Source organism: Patagioenas fasciata, chromosome 1 (assembly GCF_037038585.1).
Source record: "Patagioenas fasciata isolate bPatFas1 chromosome 1, bPatFas1.hap1, whole genome shotgun sequence".
NCBI lineage: Eukaryota > Metazoa > Chordata > Aves > Columbiformes > Columbidae > Patagioenas > Patagioenas fasciata.
In genome coordinates, this window is record NC_092520.1 from 159,821,216 (window position 1) to 159,845,363 (window position 24,148).

General features: G+C 39.9%; 1 protein-coding gene across 1 annotated transcript; it reads left to right on the forward strand.

Moving 5' to 3' along the window:
- Positions 1-8,804: 8,804 nt before the first annotated feature.
- On the forward strand, positions 8,805-24,129 carry RAB21 (RAB21, member RAS oncogene family). Its single transcript, XM_065844408.2, has 7 exons — positions 8,805-9,239; positions 16,464-16,523; positions 16,708-16,815; positions 18,338-18,401; positions 19,251-19,305; positions 19,737-19,825; positions 20,724-24,129. Exons 1-7 carry the CDS (start codon positions 9,093-9,095, stop codon positions 20,861-20,863), a joined length of 663 nt encoding a protein of 220 aa, XP_065700480.1. The 5' UTR covers positions 8,805-9,092; the 3' UTR covers positions 20,864-24,129.
- Positions 24,130-24,148: the final 19 nt, after the last annotated feature.

Consider the following 24,148-nt stretch of genomic DNA (forward strand, 5'->3'; position numbering starts at 1 on the left):
GTTCTGTGGAGTGGTGTAGCTATGTTCCACCCACTTACACCGCGTGGGATCACATCACCACGCTGCAGCCAAGTAAATGTAACAATAAGCAGCAATCTAGGACTTATCCTTAACATTTGACAAGTCTCCTGTGGATTTTTTTATACAGCTATGCAAATGTACTGCCCTGCTACCTTAGCTCGTCCTGTCCTCTGTTTTGCATGAGAAAAAAAGCCAACAAAATATTTTACAAAGAACAAGAGTTATCAGCAGCCACCTGTTGACAGAAGCACAGTTTAATATCAAAGGAAGCATTTATTTGCCTTGAATTTGCCATTAGGTATGCATAGTTTCTTCATCTGCTAACAGCGTTATATTTAAAATTTATTCAGACACAAAAATAACTAAGCAGCCTTACGTGTTCAGACTCAAAACAACTTGCAGGCCTTTGATGATGCGCAGAACTGATTTCCTGATAAAAAACGCAGGATTACTTGTGGGACTATGGTGGGTCTGTGGATTCCCTGGTGGAGGGCATGGGAACAGAAATAAACCTTGAAGATATTAAGGCCTACCTGTGAGAAAGATGGGAGTAAAGGAGTATCATCTGGAGATATTAAGGTGTACCCATGAGAGAGAAGGGAGTAGAAGAATAACATTGATGATAGCAAAATTAGCCAATGAGATGTCACTGCTGTAACTTGTAAACAGTAGTGAAGCGACACATGAATTGGTAAAACTGTATAAAAATGCACTTGTGGCAATAAATGGATCTACTACTTTCATCCTGGAAGAACTTGGTCTATGTCATTTGTCTCAACTGGGACAATTAAATACAGTAGCATTTCTAAGTGATTTGCCTCAGCAAAGCTCTGCTATGGTATTAATGTTGCAATAACAGCTCTGGAAGAATTTAAGCCATATTTCCATTATTGCTACAGGTCTGTGTGCTTTGCACATTTAATTCTGCTTGCTGAGAAGACTGTCTGAATGCTTTACAGTAACTTCTGAGGTAGGACTGGGATAGCACATCTGGGTTGACTTCTACCACGCTGAACTGTGAGCACCACGGGGGCAATCTCACTCTGCCCTGTGAATTATTTGTTTCTATGAATTATTTGAACTCTTCCGATTGTTGCAAATAGGTTATGTTACCTTCCTGGGAGACTTTTGAGCTTTGTGGGCCAGGTTCCTTAGCCAGTGCCCTGGGAGTCCAGTGAGAAACATGAGGAGATGGGGCCAGAGGCAGGACTGGGGAGCAGGCCACAATATCTGTCCACAGATCATCAGACAGGACTGTAGACTGGTAAGGCAATCTACTCTCAGGTCTCAAGTCCATCCAGCAAGACCAATCGGTGAGGACAGCAGGGTACAGAGCAAGGTACAGGTACACCTACGGCATGGCTTGGACAAGGTCTGAGTGCTCATGCTGGGGCTGCGCTCCTGGGCCACGAGTAGAGGGTGTTGGGGGGGGGTTCTGGACGAGGCTGGTCAGGGCCATCAAGAAGGTCTGTTCATGCATGCGGAGCCCTTTTTTCACTCTTCCAGAGGGCAATTCAGATCGGAAGATTATCTTAGGTGTTGTGAATGGTCTTTTTCCATTACAAACTACCAGTGAAGCCTACAGGTCTCAGGTACAACAATCCCAGGTCATGCAGCACCTGAAGGCAGGAGCCTAAAGCTGGCTACCTGAATATACCTGTCCTTTACACACCCAGGCTGCAAACAGGCAGCAGAGAAATGCCCCTGTACAGAAGAGCACCGTATTCTCTTACATGGCGCAGCCTCCTATAACCAAGGGTTCTCTTGTATAATTTACACAGAGGGAGCAGGCAGAAGATGTAACCTGTTGCACTGGTATAACCTAGGGCAATTTGGTTGTACAGATGTGAGGACTCAGGTAAATGTGATATAGAATCAAGAGATCTTGGATGGTTCCTTGATGCTGAATTTATGCTGCCATTTATAGGAACAAGTCTGATACTGATGAAATCTATGAGGTTTTGCAGTGAAAGATCCTATGGGGTATAGTGCAAAGAGCAAAGGTTAGCACTGTCTTCTGTATGACTTGCATGCTGGGTTACTGCTGTCTGTTTCATTCATAAGAGTTCTGGTGATTTAAAAGTTTACAGCATTTTTCATTTCTTTCTCCTTGACTTTTCTGCACTGGAGGTTGTACTGTAGCTTCCTTTCACCATGCTTCAGTGATGTCTGCTCATTTTATCTGCTGGTGAAGTACATGTATTTTGCACAGATCAAAGATGACAAACAGTCAGGGAATGTCTAATTAAATGCATTACCTAAGAATCAGTCATCTTCTTTTCAATACTGACACCACAGGCACCCACACTGCTGCAGATGGGAGGTTGTGGGAACCATCCAAAGGGCCTCCCCTGAAGGACATTGTGTTTTACAGTGACAAAATGTCTGATGGCTGGATGTGCAAACCTGCCAAGGGGGATGGTTTTTACCGATTAACTAAGAAACCGCTTAATATAAATAATGGCTTTCCAAAGGAGCTCCCACTTGAAGAGCCATATGTTATTTGAATGACTATAACGAGCTTAATCTTACCCTTAATCTCACCTTTTGTATACACATATAAAATTATATAAACACACGTATCTCTCCATATATCCAGGCACACAGTGTACATACACCGCTGCGCTTGCTCTGCAGAGGCTGTCTGACCCATCACAGGCCCGCAGCCTCCTCTGGGGTACAATACAGCAGCAACTCAGTGCAGTGCTCTCACTCATGGGCAGGTGGAGGATTTTGGCCACAAACTCAGCAGTGTTGTCTCTTGTTACAATGTGGTTCTCAAAAACGTAATCCTAATCTCATCGGGCAACCTGGAACGCAGCAGGAATTCTCATCTCCTCACTTAGCAGAGGAGGTTTTGTTTTCTGCAGAACTGACGTGACAGGTATATACCCCCCAACATCCTGCTCTGGAGCATCAGCTGCTTCAGGCCTGGGGGCACGTGTCGTATTTACGCACTTTTCTAAACAGAAAATGAGACTGGTATTTCTACCACTACAACTCTCAACTTCTAACAACAGGAGGTTTTGCATTTTAAAAGAAAATGCTTAACTGGTCAAAGCAGTAAGATGATGATTTGGTTTATGCAATATCTTCTGACAGTAATATGCAGTTGCCTTGATAAAGTATACTTTTTCTTTTTTCCCCATTGTGTCCATGCGACTTTCTTGAAGCTGGGTTACTTAGTGTCATTAAAATAAAAACTGCCTTTAGATTAGAAATTTCTATGGGAAGAAATGATAAGGGGAAGGAATAGTCTAGCTGATTCTATTTTATTTGTTCAATCAGTAGAAATGAAAGCCCTTTCTTTAAGACTTCACCTGATAATCCTGGTGTCCAGTCACTTGCCCTTTATACAGTATCTTAAATTGAGCATGTAATTGTTATTATTTGTTTACTTGCTCATTGTCATTATCTGTACTGCAAAGCACTTTAATAAACACTTTGCAAAGAAATAATCTATGAAATTAAAGTATTTTAAGACTGGAGCAATAAGTTTCATATCAATGGTAGAAACTAAATGATATTAAAAATGGCTTATCCTTTTTTTTACTTTTTTTGAATATTGCTTTAGGATAAACTGCATCAATTTAAACCATACAATGTAGTTCTAGGATTGCTCCACTTAGTCCCACGTTTAGAATGCAAGTTTTCCTCCAAATTTTAGAAGTCTTAGGTGAATGCACTACATTTTAGTGAGATGTGATTCTCATTTGGGCCATTAATAATTCTGACTGGCTTTTTTTCAGCAATAAATATGATGAACACAATATTAAAAAAATAAATTACATTATCCAAAACTATTATAAAGCTTCAGAGCTGGCAGAGATGGTCAGTCTCCTGTGAACCGGGCCTGGTGACTGCCTGGAATATAATACAACCTATATCTGGCCAGTCATGCAATCAGACTCCCCATCAACCCTCATGCAAAGCTGCCAGAAGATGAGGAATCATTTGTTTCACTTTGTAGTTTGTGTTGTTTTTTAAACTTGTGTTTCGTTTTGAATCTGAATTTGTCTGGCTTTGGATTCCTGCTATGAGTTCTTTATTTGTGTCTGTCTGTGCTACAGCATTGGTAAGCTGACCAAAGTAAGCCCTTTACTGCTCTCTAGCCTATTTTTAAACTATGTACCACACTTCAATATCAGTTTTATCAATGCTATACACTGAGACAAAATAATATCTTCATTATTTCTTTATTGCATATCCAGGAATTACCTCAGTCTTTTTGCTGCAGTCATCTACTGAGATACTTGTTAGGTTTTGACTCTCACATTCTTTATGCTACCTAAGAGTTACCACTCTTATATCCTTTACAATGTTCCTACTTTTCAGGAGATGGCTTTTTGTATAGTTCTTCTTGGCTGCCTTATTCCTGTCACTGTTTATCACACTAACAGTGCCACATCACTTCAAGTTTGATTAGCACTGATTTTACATTTACTTTCCAGGCCATTTAGGAAACAAAAGGAGCCCCAAAGGAAACATCAGTTTTCAAAGACAATTGTCACACTGACAGCTACTTTGAACCGCTCATCCAGTTCTTGGTGCACTGAATCTGTGGTTTATGGCATTATAATTTTTTTTTCTGAATATTAACATATGTTGCTAAGTCAAACACCTTAAAAAATGAATACAACTATGTCATTTTCCTCTAACAGCGAATCCTGCAATCTCACCTCAGGTTTCTCCAACGAGACCTGTTTTTCCATTAGATTTTGTTGACTGGCACACATAGTATTAAAATGCTTCATTTAATTGTCAGACATTGTTTGGCATCATTACTTTTCTTCTTGTCATCATCTGCTCCTCCCCAAGCTGAAGGTGTGACTGCCCCGCTGAGTCCGTACCTGTACAGAAGGTTGTACAAGCCTACACACAACAGGCAATTATCATTACCAAAGAGTCGGTCTGTCAACAGGCTGGTTGCTGTTATGCCCACAACAATTTGGATGAAGATGCATAGTTGATCAAGTAAGTTTTCCATGATGCAAAGCAGACTGGTTTTGCTCAGAGAAGCTCATTCCTTTCCTCACCCATGCAATTACCATTGCTTACCTGCAGCCCAGTAGTACGGAAACAAGTCTGCTTTAGCATGTCCCTGAGGAACATCATTAGCACCCAAGCTACCTTCCATGTTCCTGTTCCCGCAATAGGACTGGCTAATTCACTGGCTAATCAGCCAGTAAGTACAATCCCTTTCTTGTATTATTACTGCTGGGACTGACCTGCAGTCAGCACTCTGCAAGATCTCAGAGGGGATCAGCTTGCACATTGTTCTCCCTCAGAGCAGATTTTGAGGGAACCTACGGTGCCACTGACTTCCCCATCTTCTGCTGCAAAATGGAGCAGAAAGTTACTCTGGTGGGAAGTTTCATCCTTTATACATCCCATGAAGTAAATATAGACCTGACCATGGCTGCGCTGGCCTTTTGTATTTGAAAACATTGGCATGATTGTTTAAACAAGGCTTGCCAAGGACTGAGATTAATCTAGGTAGTTTACAATTACATGGCTCCCATTTTCACTTTTTAAATTTTGACATAACCTTACCAGTTCTGCCTTCCTCCAGAATTTCCCTGGTCAGTGTGTGTTTAAAATGAGCACTTCTGCTTTTTTTTTTTTTTTTTTTTTCTGTAGTTCTTAACACTGTTATACCATATATCTAGTAAACAAGCTTTTGGGAGAGGGAGGTATTGGCTTTTGTAACTATGACATCTGAAAACCTATTAACTTTATAAGCAGTGGCTTTACCCTCTACTGTTTAGCAGCCCTGTTCACATTCTGCCTGTCATTATCTTAAATGACTACTAATTGCCTTCCACTTCCTCTGCCTTCGCTCTATTTTTTAAATCTTAACTTCTGTACCTACTCATCCAGGTAGGGCATTTAGCAAAAGTTACTTCTTCATCTTTCTTCTTAGCGGAGTCCCAATTATGATTTCCACTTTTCTTTGTAAGCAAAAGGTTTTCTTCCCGATTCTGTGATTCTATGATCAGGTCACAAGCTAGTACTATGATCAGAGGGCTGGAACACCTCTCCTGTGAGGCCAGGCTGAGAGAGTTGAGGTTGTTCAGCCTGGAAAAGAGGAGGGTCCAGGGAGAACTTAGTGCAGCCTTTCAGTACTTAAAGGGGGCTTTTAAGAAAGATAGGGACAGTGAAATGTGACACTTTAGGTGGCTCTGGCAGAACTTCCTGTTCTCAGCCAGACTGGCCTTTTAATTTCATTTAGCACTGGTAGCTGAAGTTTTGGAAGGTACAGGACTTCTCATATAAGAAAATCAGTAATCACAGGTTCCACATGAGTGGAAGGAAAACAGAAATGACGGAATACAACAGTTACTTGTAGCAGCCTACTGTGAGTGAGAAGATGCATCTTCTGACTGTACCACAGCAGAGGACCCTTGGAGAAATACGATCTGACAGAATTGACCTTCAGGCGGTGTCTTATGCTTTGCTGTGCCCTCTGTTAGAAGAACAATGCTCACAGTTGCACTGACGGGTGCTTTCAGTGCATGGATTTCTTACAGGGTGTCTCTCCTGTAGCTCTTTTCAAAGCTTTAGCTCTCATTCTCACTGGAAGATAGCCTATATTTACATCACAGTGTTCAGTATAATAATACATTTGAGTTAAGATTGATGTCAAATCACCCACACAGAAAATGCCCTTTTAACCAATAAAATATAGCTGATATCTACTCAAAGGAGAACTGAAAAGTACAAACTAGGTATATTCTTCAGTATAATCCTGTATATTTATAAAGAATGTACAAAGAACCTGCTTTTGCTGGAGACAGTAAAAAGCTACAAGAACATGAAGGTTTTTTGTGAACAGTTTTCATTACAGCCTTGCACACAGCTCTGTGTCTCAGCAGATGTGTTTGCTACCAGTTACCAGGAAATCCTCAGCCTGCTGGGCCTTGCAAGCAACTCATGCTTGTGAGCATCGATTTCCATTGTCTCTGGCAACCTTAATCTGATACCAGTCCTTCCTCCTCCTTCTATTCAGCCTGAAAGATTAATAACATGTCAGTCAGTTTTACTGCCTGTACACAGAAGCCGCGATTGACAGAAGCCAGCATCGCTTTCCAGCAAGACAGTATTTTTATAGTAATTTGCTGAAATCACTTATGTGCTAATAAAACTGGGAATTTATTTAAAGAAAAGATACTCCTGAAGATTGTGTCTGCATTGATTTTTTTACCTTGCCCTATTTCCTTTATTTACATCTGAAGATAATAGAAAGGTTTGTGTATTTACATCTGGAGATAATAAAAAGGTTTATTTATTTACATCTGGAGAAAATAAAAACAAATCTATTTTGCATGTGAACATAATGCTGTTCAGCAATCAGGCTTCTTGCTCCAGGAAATTTGATTTTTGTTCTCCTGGATGCATTATGTTCTTTCTTCTATTCTTTCTCACACAACAGATCATTAATATTATCTGACACAGAAAAAGGAAATTGCACTATCATGTCTTTTCATAAGCATTCTTTCTCTTACCACTAAATGATCACTAGAGAGAACTTACGCTGCAGTAGTTTGGATTGGTTTGTGAGGATTGCTTTCAAGTAAGGAATGATATCCACTTTTACAAGGCAGTTATCTAGTTCTTGAGTGCATGAAACACTACCAGACCCCTACAATCAAGCAACTCAACAGACTTTTCAGCAGGCCCTGTTACAATAGGACTAGGGGCAATAGTTTTAAACTAAAGGATGGGAGATTCAGGCTACACGAGGAAGAAATTGTTTACACTGAGGGTGGTGAAACACTGGCCCAGGTTGCCCAGAGAGGTGGTAGATGCCCCATCCCTGGAGACGTTCAAGGCCGGGCTGGACAGGGCTCTGAGCAACCTGATCTAGGTGATGATGTCCCTCCTCATTGCAGGGGGTTAGACTAGATGAGCTTTGAAGGTCCCTTCCAATCCAAACTATTTTATGATTCTAAGAACATATTTCTTGTGCCTTTTTCATCAGCTGCTCCTACATATATTTTAAAGCATTATGGACTGGTTATTTTGCAAACATTTCAAGACTCATATAACATAATTCACACATGCAGGACCACTAAAGTTGGAACAAAACCAGTGCTTGTGATGTTTATAATCTGTTCCTTGGAGGCTTTACCCTGTTACAAGGAGATGCTTGGTAGACAGATTTGCTGCATTTGGAAACCTTAATATGACATTTAAATGCAAATTAATAGTCACTTATAAACCTTGCCTGGATTCCCATCTCTAACGACGGTCTATAGCTCGAGCCTGGAGCATCACCCCTCACCGCTCCCCCCATCACGCCTTTTGGGGACCGACCCGCGGAGGAGCTCCCTCCGTCCCACCCCAGGGCGGACCCCTCTAAGCCGCTGCCTTCGCCCCAGCCACCACTCCGGCTGCCCTTTACGGGCAATGGAAAAATCCAGCCGCTGCCGGGAAGTGACTCACGGGGCCGGGCTGCCCCTCAGCCAGGAACCGCCGCCTGTCGGGCCGGGCCGGGCCCGGGCCACCAGCGGGCACGTCGGGCACGTAGCATCGAACCAAACGCAACCGAAGCCAAAAACGCCGGACTCAGCCTAACCCGAACCGCTCCAACACCACCCCGCCTCGCCAGGCCCGGAGGAGGTGCCTGAGGAGACGGTGCCACCGCCACTACCCCCAGCCCGCCCGCCACGACCCCGCCCCCGCCCCGCCTTCTCCCTCCCCTCCGCCACTCGTGGGTGGGGCGCCTCGTCTCCCTCGCGTCCGCCCCTCCCATTGGCGGCGCGGGGGTGCGCGCGTGACCGAGCGGCGCGTGACGTAGGAGGAAGAAGACGCCATTAGGGGGAGCGGGGCCGTCGGTTACGGTGAACGTTCTGGTTCTCGGTGACTCTCCCCCCTTCTCCGGCCGTATCGCCGGGGCTGCGGCGGCACCACCTTCTCCTCTCCTTCCCGGCCCCACGAGATACCTCTTTCGGTCCCCAGCGGGTCTCCGTCCCGGTGGGTGGAGGTGGCGGCTGCGCCCCGCGGCCTCAGTGCGGACCGTTGATGTGAGGAGGCGGCCCGACTCGGTTCGGTTCGGCGGCGGGGCGCGGATGGCGGCGGGGACCGGCGCAGCGGCCGGGGGCCGCAGCTTCTCCTTCAAGGTGGTGCTGCTCGGGGAGGGCTGCGTGGGGAAGACCTCCCTGGTGCTGCGCTACTGCGAGAACAAGTTCAACGACAAGCACATCACCACCCTGCAGGTGCGGGCCGCGCCGAGGGCGGGGTGGGGAGCCCTTGCCTGGAGCTACCGGGCAAGAGCGAGGTGTAGGGGTTGCGGGGTTCCCTTGCGCACTGCCTGGGGTTGCTGGCCGGTGGCAGCCTGCCCCTCCGTTGCTGTGTGCCGCTTGCTGGCCTGCGCCTTCTGCCCCGGTGCTCGGGGGAGTGTTACTCCCTAAAGCAGCACTGAGGTTTCGATGCTTGCCGTCTTGTTTATCGCTTAACGGTGGCCGGAGTGACCACTGCCTCTCTTTAAATGGTGGCTGTCCCCTGCCGAGTTTGCTGGAAGCTAATTTTCTGGTTCTTTTTGCGCCTCAGGCTTAAGCTTTCGGTGCTTACAAGGGCTCGTTTCTACTCTGAATATTAACTGTCTGTTTTTTCCTGTTATATGTATCAACGTCTTCGTTTTAATCTTGGGATCTAGAAGCATGATTTGAAAGTAATGTTATTGTAGTCGTTGGTTGTGGACTGATGACTAAGTGTTTCATAGGTGGTGCATTTCTGTTAATTACAGTCTTCCTCATGTTCTCAAACCCTAACGCTTGAACTACCTAAATAGTACTGTTTAAAGAGAACAGATTTCACCAAATGGCTTATGAGGTTAAGGCTTATGATTTAATAACAGAGAAGATTCTTAAGGCTTACTTGCTTGTTATGTTATCTCCCTGAATTTTGGCCCAATTCTCAGTAATACTGTCTGCTAACTTATAAAGAACTAAAAAGTGATGTTCCGCATATGAATGTGTGACAGGGTGTCTGCCTGAATGTTTTTTTCATTACCTGCTAGCACTGAGTGGCATGTGTACCATGGTACAAAATGAAATGCTTATATTGTATGTGATCTCAGAAAACATGTTTTAAATGTAGTGTTGTGGGTTATATTTTAAGACATTGGGAATATCTCTGCTTGCTTAACCTTTTTATTTGCAGTTACACCAGTTGCACAGCATCTTTCTTGACAGTTGTGAGGATGTATATGAGAGTGTGGTTTTAGCATGGTAATGTATACTGCTCTCAGTACATTCTTTTTCTTCGTAAATAAAGAAACAAACCCTGCCACCGTGTGGGCTGCTAGTGGGTTTTGAATGAATTTTGAAGGTCTGTGAACTATGAAATAAATAGTAGGTGATGCCAAAGAAGAACCTCATGGTAGTGGTGCACTATTCCTGCATGCTCAGGGGAAAATTCTTGTGGGCTGTGTATCTTGGAAGTATTTAATAGTGAAGCTTTCCCTTAAAACTGAAGAAACATGAGAGATGCACTAGAAACAATACAGTGAATGTTTCATAAGCAGATACTGTTGCTCCATTTTTACTATGAACTGCTAAACAGAGGATGTTTTAAACTTAATTACCCTGTGTTCATATTCTGGTCTTGGATGGGTCTCTTGGTAGGTTTACTGGATACGATGTGGTATTTATAGCAAGGTGATTGCAACTCTGATTGCTATAGAGGTAATTGATATTTGTTATGCTACAGGAAAGACTAGTAGCTTGTAGGTGTTAGAGCTGCAGTTGTAACTTTCATCTGAAGTGTAGCATTGAGCAAACAATGATTTGAAGTGCATCAAAATCATCATGTGTAGCTGAATTCTGATATCCCATGTAGAAAGTGGAGCTGAGTAGTTTATCATGTGATGCAACTCGCTGCTGTGGTTTGTTTTTTGTTGTTAATCATATTCTTTAAAGCTCTAGTGTAAAACCTAAAATCAGAAGCAAAAAGCAAGTTGGAATACGGACTTGCATCACAGATGTCATAAAAGGGACCTTTAAGTGGCTCCAAAATGTAGACAGTAAAATGTCTCTAGATACCATGGCTTAAGAGCTGTTGGTTTTGAGTGTCTGGAGGGAGCATGTGTGTGTGTGTGCTTGTAGAGGAGTGGAAGCACGTGCTTATACCTAATATTGAGATTTTGTTTCTTCACTGTAATTAGGTTTCTTGTTGCTGCCTGTATCTTTTAAGCATCTGCACTGTTTCTCAACTCACTTGCTTTTCTTTTCTGAGCTTCCTTAGCCACATATACATCTTATTGATTGTAAAATACAATGTCAATTGCTGTTGAATCTTACTGTACATCATGTGTACTTGTGAAGTATTATGTTTATTATTCTTGCTTTCCTACATTTTAGAGTTCTAGAAGGAAATTTTAGTAAGTTCTTCCACTAGTAAGTTAAGTCATCCCTTAAAATAAGGAGAAACTAGGATATCTGATTAAGCAATGAAGTAACCTTTTTTTTTTTAAGGTTATGGGCTTTATCTGATAAGGTGGCTTTGTCTCTGGCATCAGCTCAAAGTATTGCAGCAGCTTAGTTTTGTTCCAGTAAAGCCAAAATTAGATAAATACTTGGTTTCTGATTCAGTAAAGGAGCCATGGTGATGCACTGTATGAAAAGATCACTAGATACTGAGACAAGAGGCTCCCCATCCACAGTAATCTATCTCTGACTTAAAAGAAAAAAAGTACTGCGTGGTGCTTTATTCCAGTATAATTGCAACAAGAAGGGTGATGAGAGCATAGCCTACTGGAAGCTTTATTTAGTGATGTTGGCTGATGCTTCCTGCAGTGTGAGCCCAGTGATAGAGGAAGAGTGCAGGAAGCCTTTAAAATGGCCAGTGTGAATCTTCTATGTGTATCTGTGCTTCTCTATCTGAATTCTAACACTTAAGTATTATTCTGTTGTGAAGTTAACCTGTGCACACCCAAACAGAAGAGTTTCTTTTGTGCTAGTAACAGAAAGTTTTTAGTGAAAGGGAGCTGGTTTTCTTCTATTCTGACTCCAACCCACCTTACCTAAATGCTAGCTAGAGGGAAATGATGAACTGGAACTTCCTTTGAAGGTTAGGAGGCTGCTGGGATGTGTTGCTGTAGTTATGTTAGCTTCAAGTCATGTACCCAAGATGTTGATGACCTGCAAATTGAAATTAAGGTAGCTATAGATTCACATAAGAAAACATTTATCTAGAAGAATGAGAAAAAGTTGATACAGGAAAGGCAGGGTTTTTGCAGGCAGTGGACGCTATCCATGCCCTGTTGTCAGACCTGGTAGGACAGTTAAAATCGGTTCCCATTGTTTGAAATATTGAGGTAAGTGTTCTTGATAAAATGATTCTAGGCTATAAATTGATATCAAGTGAACTGTGCTGCAATTACTCCAGTAATAAAATTACTGTCAAACTATTTTTTTAATTCAGGTAGACACTTTCTGTTAATGACTCAAGATAAAGACAAGTCTTGTGTACCAAGTTCTCAAGCATGGGGAGGACTGTGAAATGTACAGATCCTGATTGTTTTGGTGGATATCTCGTGGGGGGGGGGGGGGGGGGAGAGACGATGCAAGCAGATCCAGTGCTATATGCAGTGTTCATATACATGGCTTGCCTCTGTTGGTGAAGTAGTCTAGGGGCAGGTGACATACACCTGCTTTTATTCAGTGACTTTCAAGAGATTATTTTTTGACTGGTCTTCCTTGTGTTTGACTTAGACCCCTTTATCAGCTCTTAACAGGGCCTGATGGACATGTGAAACTGAGCTCTTAGAAGATGGAAAATTTTTTTCTTTTAATTCTACAGGCATATAGAGAGCATGGGATTTTGTATCTTATCACATTATCCTTTTAAGTGTATAAGTATTCTTCAGACCAGTCATAAGACAGTAGAGTCAAAATACCAAAATTAATAACTTCGTTCAAGAACCTATTTTTAAGATTATTTTTCTCTAGCTGTGGTCATATATGTTTGTGGGTTTTTGGAAGTGCTAGTTAAAAACAAATTCCCGTAGTGATAAAAATAATATGGAAACAGTTGTGAATTGAGTCACAAATCAGACTTAAGTCTGTAGTACTCAATTTGGTAAATCCTTGGGAGACTAAGAAAAATGTTAAATTCCCTTCTATATGTAATTACATAATGCTGTCTAGACTGTAGCGACTTCCAAGGCTTTGACATTCTCGGCAGCTGACTTTTTTCCTAAACTATCTCAGAACAGTACTTAAGGTAGTTCTTTCTACGTTGGGTTCCCCCAAAATTTTGAAAAAAGGTGTGGTCTTGCTGATCATCTCATTTTTTTTTGCTCTCTAACCTCAGAATGTGTGAAGAGTAGTAACCATGCTCTTCTGTGAGTCAAATGGAACTTGGAGGGGGTGGGGTGTTAAAGAAGATACTGGCTGGTTTGCCTTTGGCATGTTTGCCTCTGTGGCTGTAAAATACACTCTACTGGTGGTTAATATGCCAAACTTACCCATACCTATTAACTCAAGAACAGAGCCTGCTAACAGTGTTCTTGAAGTATATGAACACAAAGAAGTAGAATGGAGCATTTAATCTTCAGTACAGTATTGACTGTTTCTTGCAGCATGTTCACAAAGCCTTCTGCTCATGACTATGTCAAATGCCAGGTTCCAGTCTTGTTATCAGGCAAGCTTTTTGCATAAACTTGCTTGTAATCAAGATATCTGATATAGAATATTGTTTTTTGTTTGTGTTTGGTGTTTTGTTTTGTTTTTTTGCTAGTGGCCAAAGTCTTTAGGTAGACTGAAGCTTAATTTGTACAAATTGATCAGGGTTTAATGCAGAGGGCAAGTATAGTTGGCAGTCTCCTGTGGATTATTTTTTAAAATTTTTTTTTTTTAGGAGACACTAGAAAGTCTTTCTTGAATGTATGGGCATGTAGAAAAGGTAATACTCTGTTTTTAGTGCTAAAAGACCATATTGCAATCAAAAGCTGTAGAGACCTGAAGGACTGGTGATGCTTAAGTGAAACTTTTCCATGGTGATAAGCATACTTTAATATTTGATAGATAGCACAACTACATTTACTATTATTTGGGCCAGTGTCTAAAGCCATGATGACATAACTTTATGGATATTGACTTCTGTGTGTTTTTTAAGTATAAATCCAGTTTCTGTGAAGGATTCTTTTGGTACAGATACTTATGTGAAATTCATATCAACTGAGCAGATTTGATTGTCAGTGATGTGACAAAGTAAATGGTGCTCAGAAGAGTGCTTTCTTTGAGATTTACAATAGCATATCAAGTACTGTAGTATAGCAAATCATTAAAATATTGTCAGGCAAGCTTGATTCATTCTGCCTAACCATAGCTTCTCTTAATATGGTGAATTAAAACTTCTGAAGTCACTGCCAAGATTTTGCCTTTTACACTGGTGTAGTAGAACAAATGATGATATGAAGACTAGACACTGATCAGATAATTGTTAGGGACAGCTAGCTGGCTGCTTTCTGCAGAGTTTTTGATAAAGAATTGAAGTTTTCCTGATGTTGAAGATTTGCTACTCTTCTGTTAAGCGGTTAGTTACAAGTAGGCTAAAGTATTAAATAGTTTTAATGTGCTATCTGGAACTTTTTCTGAAGTTCACTTATGCCACCTCACTGTAGACTGGAAGGTTAAAGCTTTATGTTGAATATAGTGGACATAATGATTTGAAAGTTTCTGGGTGTTTTTCTTTCTTCTGGTTTGTCTTTTCTCCATCATAGTGGTGTCAAACTCATTTTTACCAGGGCTCACATCAGCCTCGTGGTTGCCTTCAAAGGGCTGAATGTAATTTTAGGACCGCATAAATGTAGGAGTAGTTACATTTATACGGTCCTAAAATTACATTCAGCCCTTTGAAGGCAACCACGAGGCTGATGTGGCCCCTGGTGAAAAGGAGTTTGACACCCTTGCTCTATCTGTCTATCGGACTTTGTAGAAAGCTTTTGGGGAGGGTACAATTTACTTCAAAAGACAAAAGTCTATTGTATCATCTCTCTGTAGGTCATACAAATGACAGAGCTGATGTTAGGGAAGTAGCTGAAGAGCGGGAGCTGCTCTAGCAGTTGAGTGTTGGATAAGTTTAGTACAGGCAGCACTCCAGAGAGGCACTTTCACAGCAGTTTAGGTTGATGTAAACTGAACTGCCATGGTCATCCATGTGTGTACCAGTTGATTGTGTAGCTAAGCAGCAAGCTGGTTCAAGCAAGTGATCTGTCCCATGACACTTCCCACATACACATGACTTGTGCAATGCCTGGTCCATGCTAGTACAGGGAGCTCATGTTGAGCTGCTACAGTCCAGCTTAAAGTAATCTAGAATGAATGTCTCACAAGACACCACCACTGAGTACTTGTTTGTATCCAAATACAAGTTGAGGTGAAGCTGAAAGGAAGACTGAGTATAGGATAAGACAAAAGACAAAAGTTAACCCTGGGCAACTGAATTGTCTGGTGTTAACCTGTTACTTTTAGTTTTCAGAGCAGAGGGAGCAGGTTTCTAATGGATCAGCTCCTTCACACCATGTTCTAGCCTATTAAACTTGTATTAAATTATACCTGGGTTTAGCCACTGAATTATACCCTTGGTAACAGAGATGATGTTTGAAAATGTGGATCATGCAGGCTTGGAGAAGAACAAACATACTCTTGAGTTACTGAAATTAGACTGACCTTGCAGTATGTTCTTGTCCTGTAAAATGTTTTCAGAAGATAACGTATTAGAATTCTTAGAGCGACTTGTATGCTTATTCTGAGCCTTTCTTATACTGCCACTTGCTTTCCTTTTGTATGTTAGCTGAGAAGCATATCGCTGATCTTTTAGGACCAGTGTCTGAGGAAAGAAAAACGAAGGAGAAACAAACAAATCACCACTGCTCTGAAAAAGGCCCCCCAAAACAGAGGGAGAGAATTGTGGGCTCACCTCGTGTGGGGGAAAGAAGAAAAAGATACACACAAGTAGATTTCCAGAATACTAGTGTTCTGAGATTTTTAATGGTAAACTCAGACTATTTTGTTCTTGTAACTCACTAATAGTGAACTGCTTTGCCTAATTCCTGCAAATTAAAAATCCTGTTTTTCTGGTTCCTACCCAAACTTCATGTGCTCATGTGAAATGCTTTAAGTTCAGCTTGGATTTACCAGTGTTGTGAATTCAGACTCTTGCCACACAATTCTCTTATCCTTTCTAAATAATTCATATCAACAGCAAAAAAATGTAGTAAATGATTGGCTTAAGCCAAATTTATTTAGAATAGACTCCTGGCAAAGCGTAGTGAAATGACCAACTGGTTTAGTGTTGACTCAGCCTTCTGGCTTAGAGTATTTTGATCCAGAAATCTGTTTTTTATTGGTTCAGATGGCTTTATTAGTAAATTAATCTGAAGTCAAATAAGACATTTGTGTGTAAAACTTAACCCTGATCTGTTTTTTTTCCAGGCATCTTTTCTTACAAAGAAGCTAAATATTGGTGGGAAAAGAGTAAACCTTGCAATATGGGTAAGTTTACTTTCCTGATTTCCTTCCCCTAGCTAATTAGAATATTTTCCTGAGAAATTATGTAGGTTTACTAGAACCCAAATATTAGAGACTTCTTAATAAAGTAAAATTTCAAAGTATTTGGAGTTTCTTGAAGTGTTATTTGTTTTGTCTTAACTGCTAACAAGTGTATTTTTAAACGCAGGATACAGCTGGTCAAGAAAGATTTCATGCATTGGGGCCCATCTACTATAGGGATTCTAATGGCGCTATCCTAGTATATGATATAACAGATGAAGACTCTTTTCAAAAGGTACTGGGCAGATTTTTATCTCTGAGGTGTAAACTGATTGAAATATAACTTGTGATATGAGCATGTGAATGGGAATCTTCTGTTTCCAGCAATAGCAATATATATTACATCTGCAAATTTGGACCATGTAATGGAAGCATACGCCTTATTAGTATTCTTTTGAAGGCTGACTTCTTCAGTCTACTAAAGTTCTAGCAGGGTTATTCAAAGAACACCAGATAAATTAGTTACCTGTGACAGACTATAAACATAAACCAGTACTGTTGTGATAACATGCAGTATTGATATCTACTATATAAACCAAATTACTAAAATATTTAGTGGCATAGTGGCATGGCCTTTTACATATCTGAGAACTCTGTAATACAAGATAATGGAAACATAACTTTCTCAGTGATAATAGATGTTTGGACTTCAAATCCTCATCAAAACATATTTGGTTAATGATTTTTATAGCAGTATTGCTTGATCAGTCTGGGCAGGTGAGGTTTTTTTTTTTTTTCAACCCTGTGTCAAATCAGTGCTATCACTCTATAATATGTTCCAGCTGAAAACTAATGACACTCTTTACTAAGTGATTAGTTTGTCTCCAATTAGCTTGTCACAAAACCAGTAGCACTTATGTGTAGAGGAGTAAGAAAAGGAATAAGAAATTGTGGTTATATGGGCAAGGCTTGGGTTAGCAGTGATAGAAGTAGTATAAGGGTACAGTTCTACAACAGCTTGTGTAATTTAAGTAGTCTGATGTGGGGCAAGTAGAGCACTTGTGCTAGCAGTTAAACTCTTGTCCCTTATCTGCAGAATTGTGCTGACTTGTGAGTACTACTTCAACTTGTACTTTTTCATGTTGAACCCTACTTAGTAAAATTCTGTGATATGAAAACAATTTCTCAGAAAAAAGAGGGAACGTTAATTTGCATAAGTTTTTGTATAACTACATCTGTATCATGTATGCTAACTATTTTTGGGTTCTTGAAGTGGTTGCCTCTCTTCCCAACTTAAATTCCCTTAAAACAGCACTCCCTAAGTCAGTGCAGTGATCATACAACTTGAAAGCATGATAATAAATACCATCAGCTGACTCAACATTCTTGTCCCATCTGTTCTCTAAGGAAACAAACATCTGTTATAAACTAACCTGCACAACTCAGTTCAGGTACTTCTACCTTTAAAGTACTATTTGTGATCTATCAGTAAGTGTTGATAAGAGATTACATACCTGACCTAAAATGGCCAGTGCAGTGAACTTGTTCTTTGGAGTGGGGCTAACATGAGTGTGGCAAGTTACTTCTAGAGTAACTTAATTTTATCTTAGTCATTTGCTCTTAATTTCAGTGGCAAACTAAAACCTGCTGAACAAGAGCCATGCGTAGCTGTCTAAAGAATATTTTGTCCATCTGTGTTGCTCTGAACATGTTTATTTCAGGTTCAGCATAAACAATGAGGAAAATGGGTCAGTTCTGCAATACCTGAGCTAGTAATGTAGCGAGTGAAAATAAACTTACCTCTGTTCTTTTTGCAGGTAAAAAACTGGGTTAAGGAATTAAGAAAAATGTTGGGAAATGAAATCTGTTTATGTATAGTAGGTAAGTATTTTTTTTAACATGGGATTCTAATGACTGAATCAGATATTTCTTTTGATTAGTAGCATCTTTCAAACAACTGCTTTGACAGCTTGTACATGGGAAGGGTTAATGTTTATGTTAACTTGATACTTAAAGTTCTCTTGGAGCTACAAGTTTCAGAAGATCACATTGATGAAAATAAGAGTTTCTTGGAAAAACAAGGTGTTTAATGAAACCGTGTCAGAAGTGCATGGTACAGACACCTGCAGATTGTAGTTTAACAAAGAGTAAATGTACAATGTACAAAATGTAAACCTCGAATGTGTATTATCCCTTCTTGCAAGTACTCAGATGTCATGTTTTTTACTGTTCTTAGTGGCATAAACTAGGTGCTTGTCTCTTTACATAACCAAGTGCTTGGGGGTGGAGTGAGTCTTAAAGCTTGGATATTTCAATGCAAACAGAAACCAACATAAATACTGGGTTTAGATTTAAAATCAGATCTTGTGATTAAAACTCTTTCAGGAAGGTAGGTGTATGCATATTCTACAAAAACTACCTCTGCAGCACAGATAAACTGCCTAGTAAATTAAAAAGAAAAGCAGAAGGCTGAATCAGTGGCTTATATGGAGGTATTTAGCTATCCTAATCACTCTACAGAAGTAGGACTTCGTCTTCAGTGCCTGTAAAAATTTGAGTGAAAGGGGATTCTTAAATCATATTGTTGTGTTCCAAATTTAGAACTGTGTAAGAGTCGGTCTTCACTGGCACAGCTTGTAAGAAAATGATGGGGTACAATGATTACATGACTGCTTTCTTTTGGGTAATTTTGGAGTACTAAGACTTGAAAGATTAACTTGTTTCCAACAGGTAACAAAATAGACTTGGAAAAAGAGAGACATGTTTCAGTGCAAGAAGCAGAAACGTAAGTCACACCAATTATTAATAGAAAGTCATTGCAGAATTATGCTGGAGTAACAAACCTGTGATGCTGTTAATGACTGGCAGGCATAAACCAGCAGTGCCCAGCTGGTTGTTGTGTTAAGTGTTCTGCTGGTATCTGAGTCCCAAAATGTCCTTCCTGACCAAAATGTAACTTGAGAGTTGTACATGATTAAAGTCATCATTTGCACTTTAAATGCATTACTAGACACAAAATTTTAATATTTCATCTAGTGTTTTTCATGAGAATCTTGGCAGTTTTAACCAGGTAATTCCCTCTTTACATTAAATCAACATGTGTAGATTAACTGAACTCGGCATAAAACCTCTTGATCATCTTTCTGCTTCATATGAAGTGGCTTAGAAAGATTGAGTCCTTCAGTACAATGAAGTTCTGTATCTGTATTCCTACAGGTATGCTGAATCTGTTGGAGCAAAACATTATCATACTTCAGCTAAACAGAACAAAGGAATTGAAGAACTGTTTCTTGACCTTTGTAAAAGTAGGTATTATCTAGTTTGTTGGTAAAGAGGTCACTCACAAAATGCTCAAGGCTTCAAAGGGCTTAAAATCGTATGGAAAAACCTTCATGCGAGCTATTAAGAACAACTGACTTTATCTGAGCGTACTTGAAGCCACCTATATACTGTAACAGCTATGGAAGCTTTATGTGTGGATGCTTACAATATTGTGAATTCAGGCTGTACTTCAAAAGTGTCTTTCTGTCACTTTGGAGTACTGACTGCTGTTTCACTCAGCATGTGTAAATAGTAACTTCAGAGTTCATGTGACTGGTCTGACTGTTGCCTGCTTCATGCCCTTTGTTTCACCGTCTTTCAAAATTCTTCTCAAATTATGTCAACTGCAAATCATAAACTCAGAGCTGTAATGTTGCAAATTTTACCCAGCAGTCTAAGCAAATGGTAAAGATCACAGAATGTAGGATTAAAAACATTGTAACACAGGGAAGATGTCTCATTCTATGTGCTCTTGTGATACAAGAATTTAAGCAAAACCTCCTATATGTCTGAACAGTACGCTGAGGATTTTTTGGGGGGGAGGGTAGTGGGGTGGTATATGTGTGGTATGTGGTGGTTTTTCCTTTTTTTTCTTTAAGATGATTTTGATACTGGTGGGTAATTCTAGTTTTTGAAGTCACTGTCTCAAACACATCTGACCATCTAAGGTCTCATTTAGTTATCAGGGGCTACTGAATGCTTTGTGCCTTAGAAAGAAGACTTAACTTGCAGCTATGCTATGTGATACCTGAGTACTTACTTCTGCATAATAAAGAGGAGAACCAGTCTTGCTGAATTTTGTGGATATAATTCAAATAGATTAAGTTCTCAGTTGTGTAAAAATGCAGTGGAATGTCATCTAATACATTTCTTCCTTTACAGGAATGATAGAAACTGCTCAAGTGGATGAAAGAGCAAGAGGCAATGGTTCCAGTCAGTCAGGAACAGCAAGGCGAGGTGTACAGATCATTGATGATGAGCCACAAGTACAGAGCAGTGGAGGGTGCTGTTCTTCTGGATAATTATAAGACTGTGCATCACTGCCCTCTCAATATGAAGACTGCCATATTCCAAGTCACACATTCTTTACCAATGGAGTAATAGAATTAACAGTATTTAAAAATAATCACATGTAACACTGCAGAGACCTTAAGTGCTAAACTAGTGGCGTCTGTGACCAGAGAATTGGCATTTTCTACAGTGGTTAACAAAGCAATTACCAATGGCCTTTTTACGTATTTTTCTTTAATGAGGAGTAATATGCATGTAGAAAAGACCTACTTAAAGGCTTCATTTATATTCTTTTAAATCAGATCATTATTTAATAACTTATACACATTGTTGTTGGAATGGTATATGTTTTTGCAGCTCTTTGTATTTTGTGGTAGATTGAATTGTATCACTTCTAAAATGCAAATTGATTTTTTTTTTAATTAGCAGATATCTGAAGTAATATTTTTGCAGGGCCTCTACAAGCCTATAACTGTCAACTACTTTGATATATTCTGTTCATCCTGTATGCCAAGCTGGTAAAATATGTTGTAAATTACATATTAAATATTTTATCTGCTTTTACAATTGCAGGTGAAGAAATATGTACATCAGTCTTGTCAGTGATTGTAAAGTGAATAAGTCAGTGGAAGATGCAAGCTTTTCATGTGTACTGTTGAATTGCTCATTCTATACCCCCTACCTGAAAACAGCTTTTTTTTTTTTTGTATGTTCATAGCTACAGCACTTTTTTTAAGCCTTTTCTGGCAAACAGCAATGTTTAGAGTACACCTTTAGTTGGAAGGGAAGGCTTCCTTAGGCTGCTGTTTAACATTGAGGTGTTTGACTCCCGGCTGAAACAGTTGGCGCATGCATATATCTTGCCTCTGCAGTTACTTTGGCCTCTCAGGATATCCCCAGAAAGTCAAAGCAACGTTAGCTCTCATCTTTCTGGTAGCCAGTAAACCAGATGCATGGGAAACTCTTAAGCTGCATTAATACATTTGTGTCCCAAGGCATAATTTTTTTTCCCCTGTATCACAGGTTTTGAGTGAACAAATGAATTGGCTTTAGCTAGAACTGCTTCTGATTTGGCGTGATTAAGTAGAAGATATGAAACTTCATAGATGTAATTGTAACTTTAAGGATACTAGACAGAACTGAATTTACTCCTGACTTGCTCTTTCTCTTGTAAAGTGTATTGAAGCCCACTCAAGTTTGGGGAGGAGGGTTTTCAGAAACCAAGTGTATAAACTACTATCACAAAGGAACACAAATGGTGGTAGCTGAAACTTCAGAATGTTTTGTGCTCTGACTTTTTTTTTACTTAAGTTGTCATGCTTGGAAAATCAGTAAAGGTGATGTCTATGACAAAATAGAATATTCCTTGGCCTTCCTTTTTCTGAAGGGTGGAATTAGCATCGCATATGAATGCATTGAGTGGTGTGGGTACGTTCTGGTGCACAAAAGGAAGAGTAGTAACTAATCAATCTGATGCATATAAGAAATGTGCTGTCTGAAATAATAGATGGCTTTGATACAGACTGGTCCTAGTGTACTTTCTCCCTTTCTGCCTGAACTGTGGTGTAGATACTTTCTATTAAGCTACCATTGCCATGTTCTTCTGACATGGTTGTATGCATGATGGACAATGGTGATCTGTTCATGCTAGTGAAGATAAAGTTTGACTCCACAGAGCATTGGTGTGAATCTGAAGTCCATGATGATATGTGTGAATATGTAGAAACACCATTAACATTCTTGTATTTTGTCTAACCTAACAGTGAGCCTTGTTCCAAAGTTGAAAAGCAGGTTAGTTTGATCTAAAACTAGTACCTTCCAATCCATACAGTTAGATGAAATTCAATCTTGTAAGTGATACCATATTGATCTGAGGAGTGAAATTGACAAGACTATGTTCAAGACTGGAATCACCTTGTAATAGGAGGTCCAGGCTTTTTGATTCAAATTTCCTTTTTTACGGACATGGAAAAAAACCAACCAAACAAAAGTGCAACCAAAAAACCCCCACAAAACTAAAAAAAGCTCAGTTTTGATTAGTGGAACTTCCTTAACAACTAGACTTCATAAGCAGATGTCATGAGAGCATACCTATACTAGAGGATATGTATTCTCTCCAGAGCAGAGCTTCTGCCACTTCATTGAAGTGGACAGATGCAATTCTGATCTGGGAATTAATTACCCAAGATATGTTGTGTTTGAGTACTTTGAAATAGAGGCAGTGTGTATGATATATCTTTCTGCCTGCAGCTAGAGAGATTTTCTTTATTGTATTCTGTGGTAGGGGTGTTCTGTGTGATTTCTGTCAATTACAAAACTAACAAGGCAATGTTGAAACTCTTAATTATCTTACAAAACTAAAACTACTAGTACTGAAAATTAATGTGAGGGTAAGGAAGCTGACAATTTTGTAGGATTGAAAAAGGTTCTGGTTGCTATTAGCAAAATACTTTTAAAAATAAGTTACCAGAAATTATTTTTCTTAAGGAAGCTACAGCATGAAAAATACTTGTTGGAAACCTTCCTGTCTAAGCTGCAGTTTGGTTGGACTCTGTTTATGGAACTTAAAACCTGTGCTTAGCATGGTATCATATTACCTTACAGAAGTAGTATAGTTTTATGAAGACAGGGAAGTTGTCTTCCAAGACAAAAACATTATGAATTGTGTAGACTGATTAACATAAGACTTCAGTTATTCATTGTTAGCAGACAAAATGTAACAGTTCCAGGAAAAAGCATCTTTATTGAAGATATCTAGAGTGTTCTTTGTATTAAATGTATAGGAAAGCACAGAGAGCATATATTTCTAGATTTGAGCAGGTTCTTACTCAAGTAACCTGGTATTACTACTGTATGGTTTTCAAGAGTGTTGCATTTGCTGGAATCTGTCTAGATTGCCTGGTTTGTGTGTCTTCAGGAAAAGTGTTTTTCTTACTGCTAACTTCCATTGCTGAAAACAAGCTATTTTTCATTCTTCTGAGAAGAGTGCAAGAGAACAACTAGGTCTGTCTTTAGAAAGTACCTCTATTGTGGGATAGATAATACCAGGCAGACATCTACTATAGCATGAAGTAAACACCAAGCACACTTCCTCAGAGTAAATCTTGACAAACATTAAGTTAGACCTTTTTTATTACAGTATATGATTACAAATGCCTTTCTAAAACAACTTTAAGTATTTACTCACAGTCTTGATGCTGCTGCTATGAGTACTTGAGCTACCTATGTAACTTTATCACTTACTGAAATAAAATCCAACAAACCAAAGTCCAAAAACTTTAATGCAGCAGTGTGTA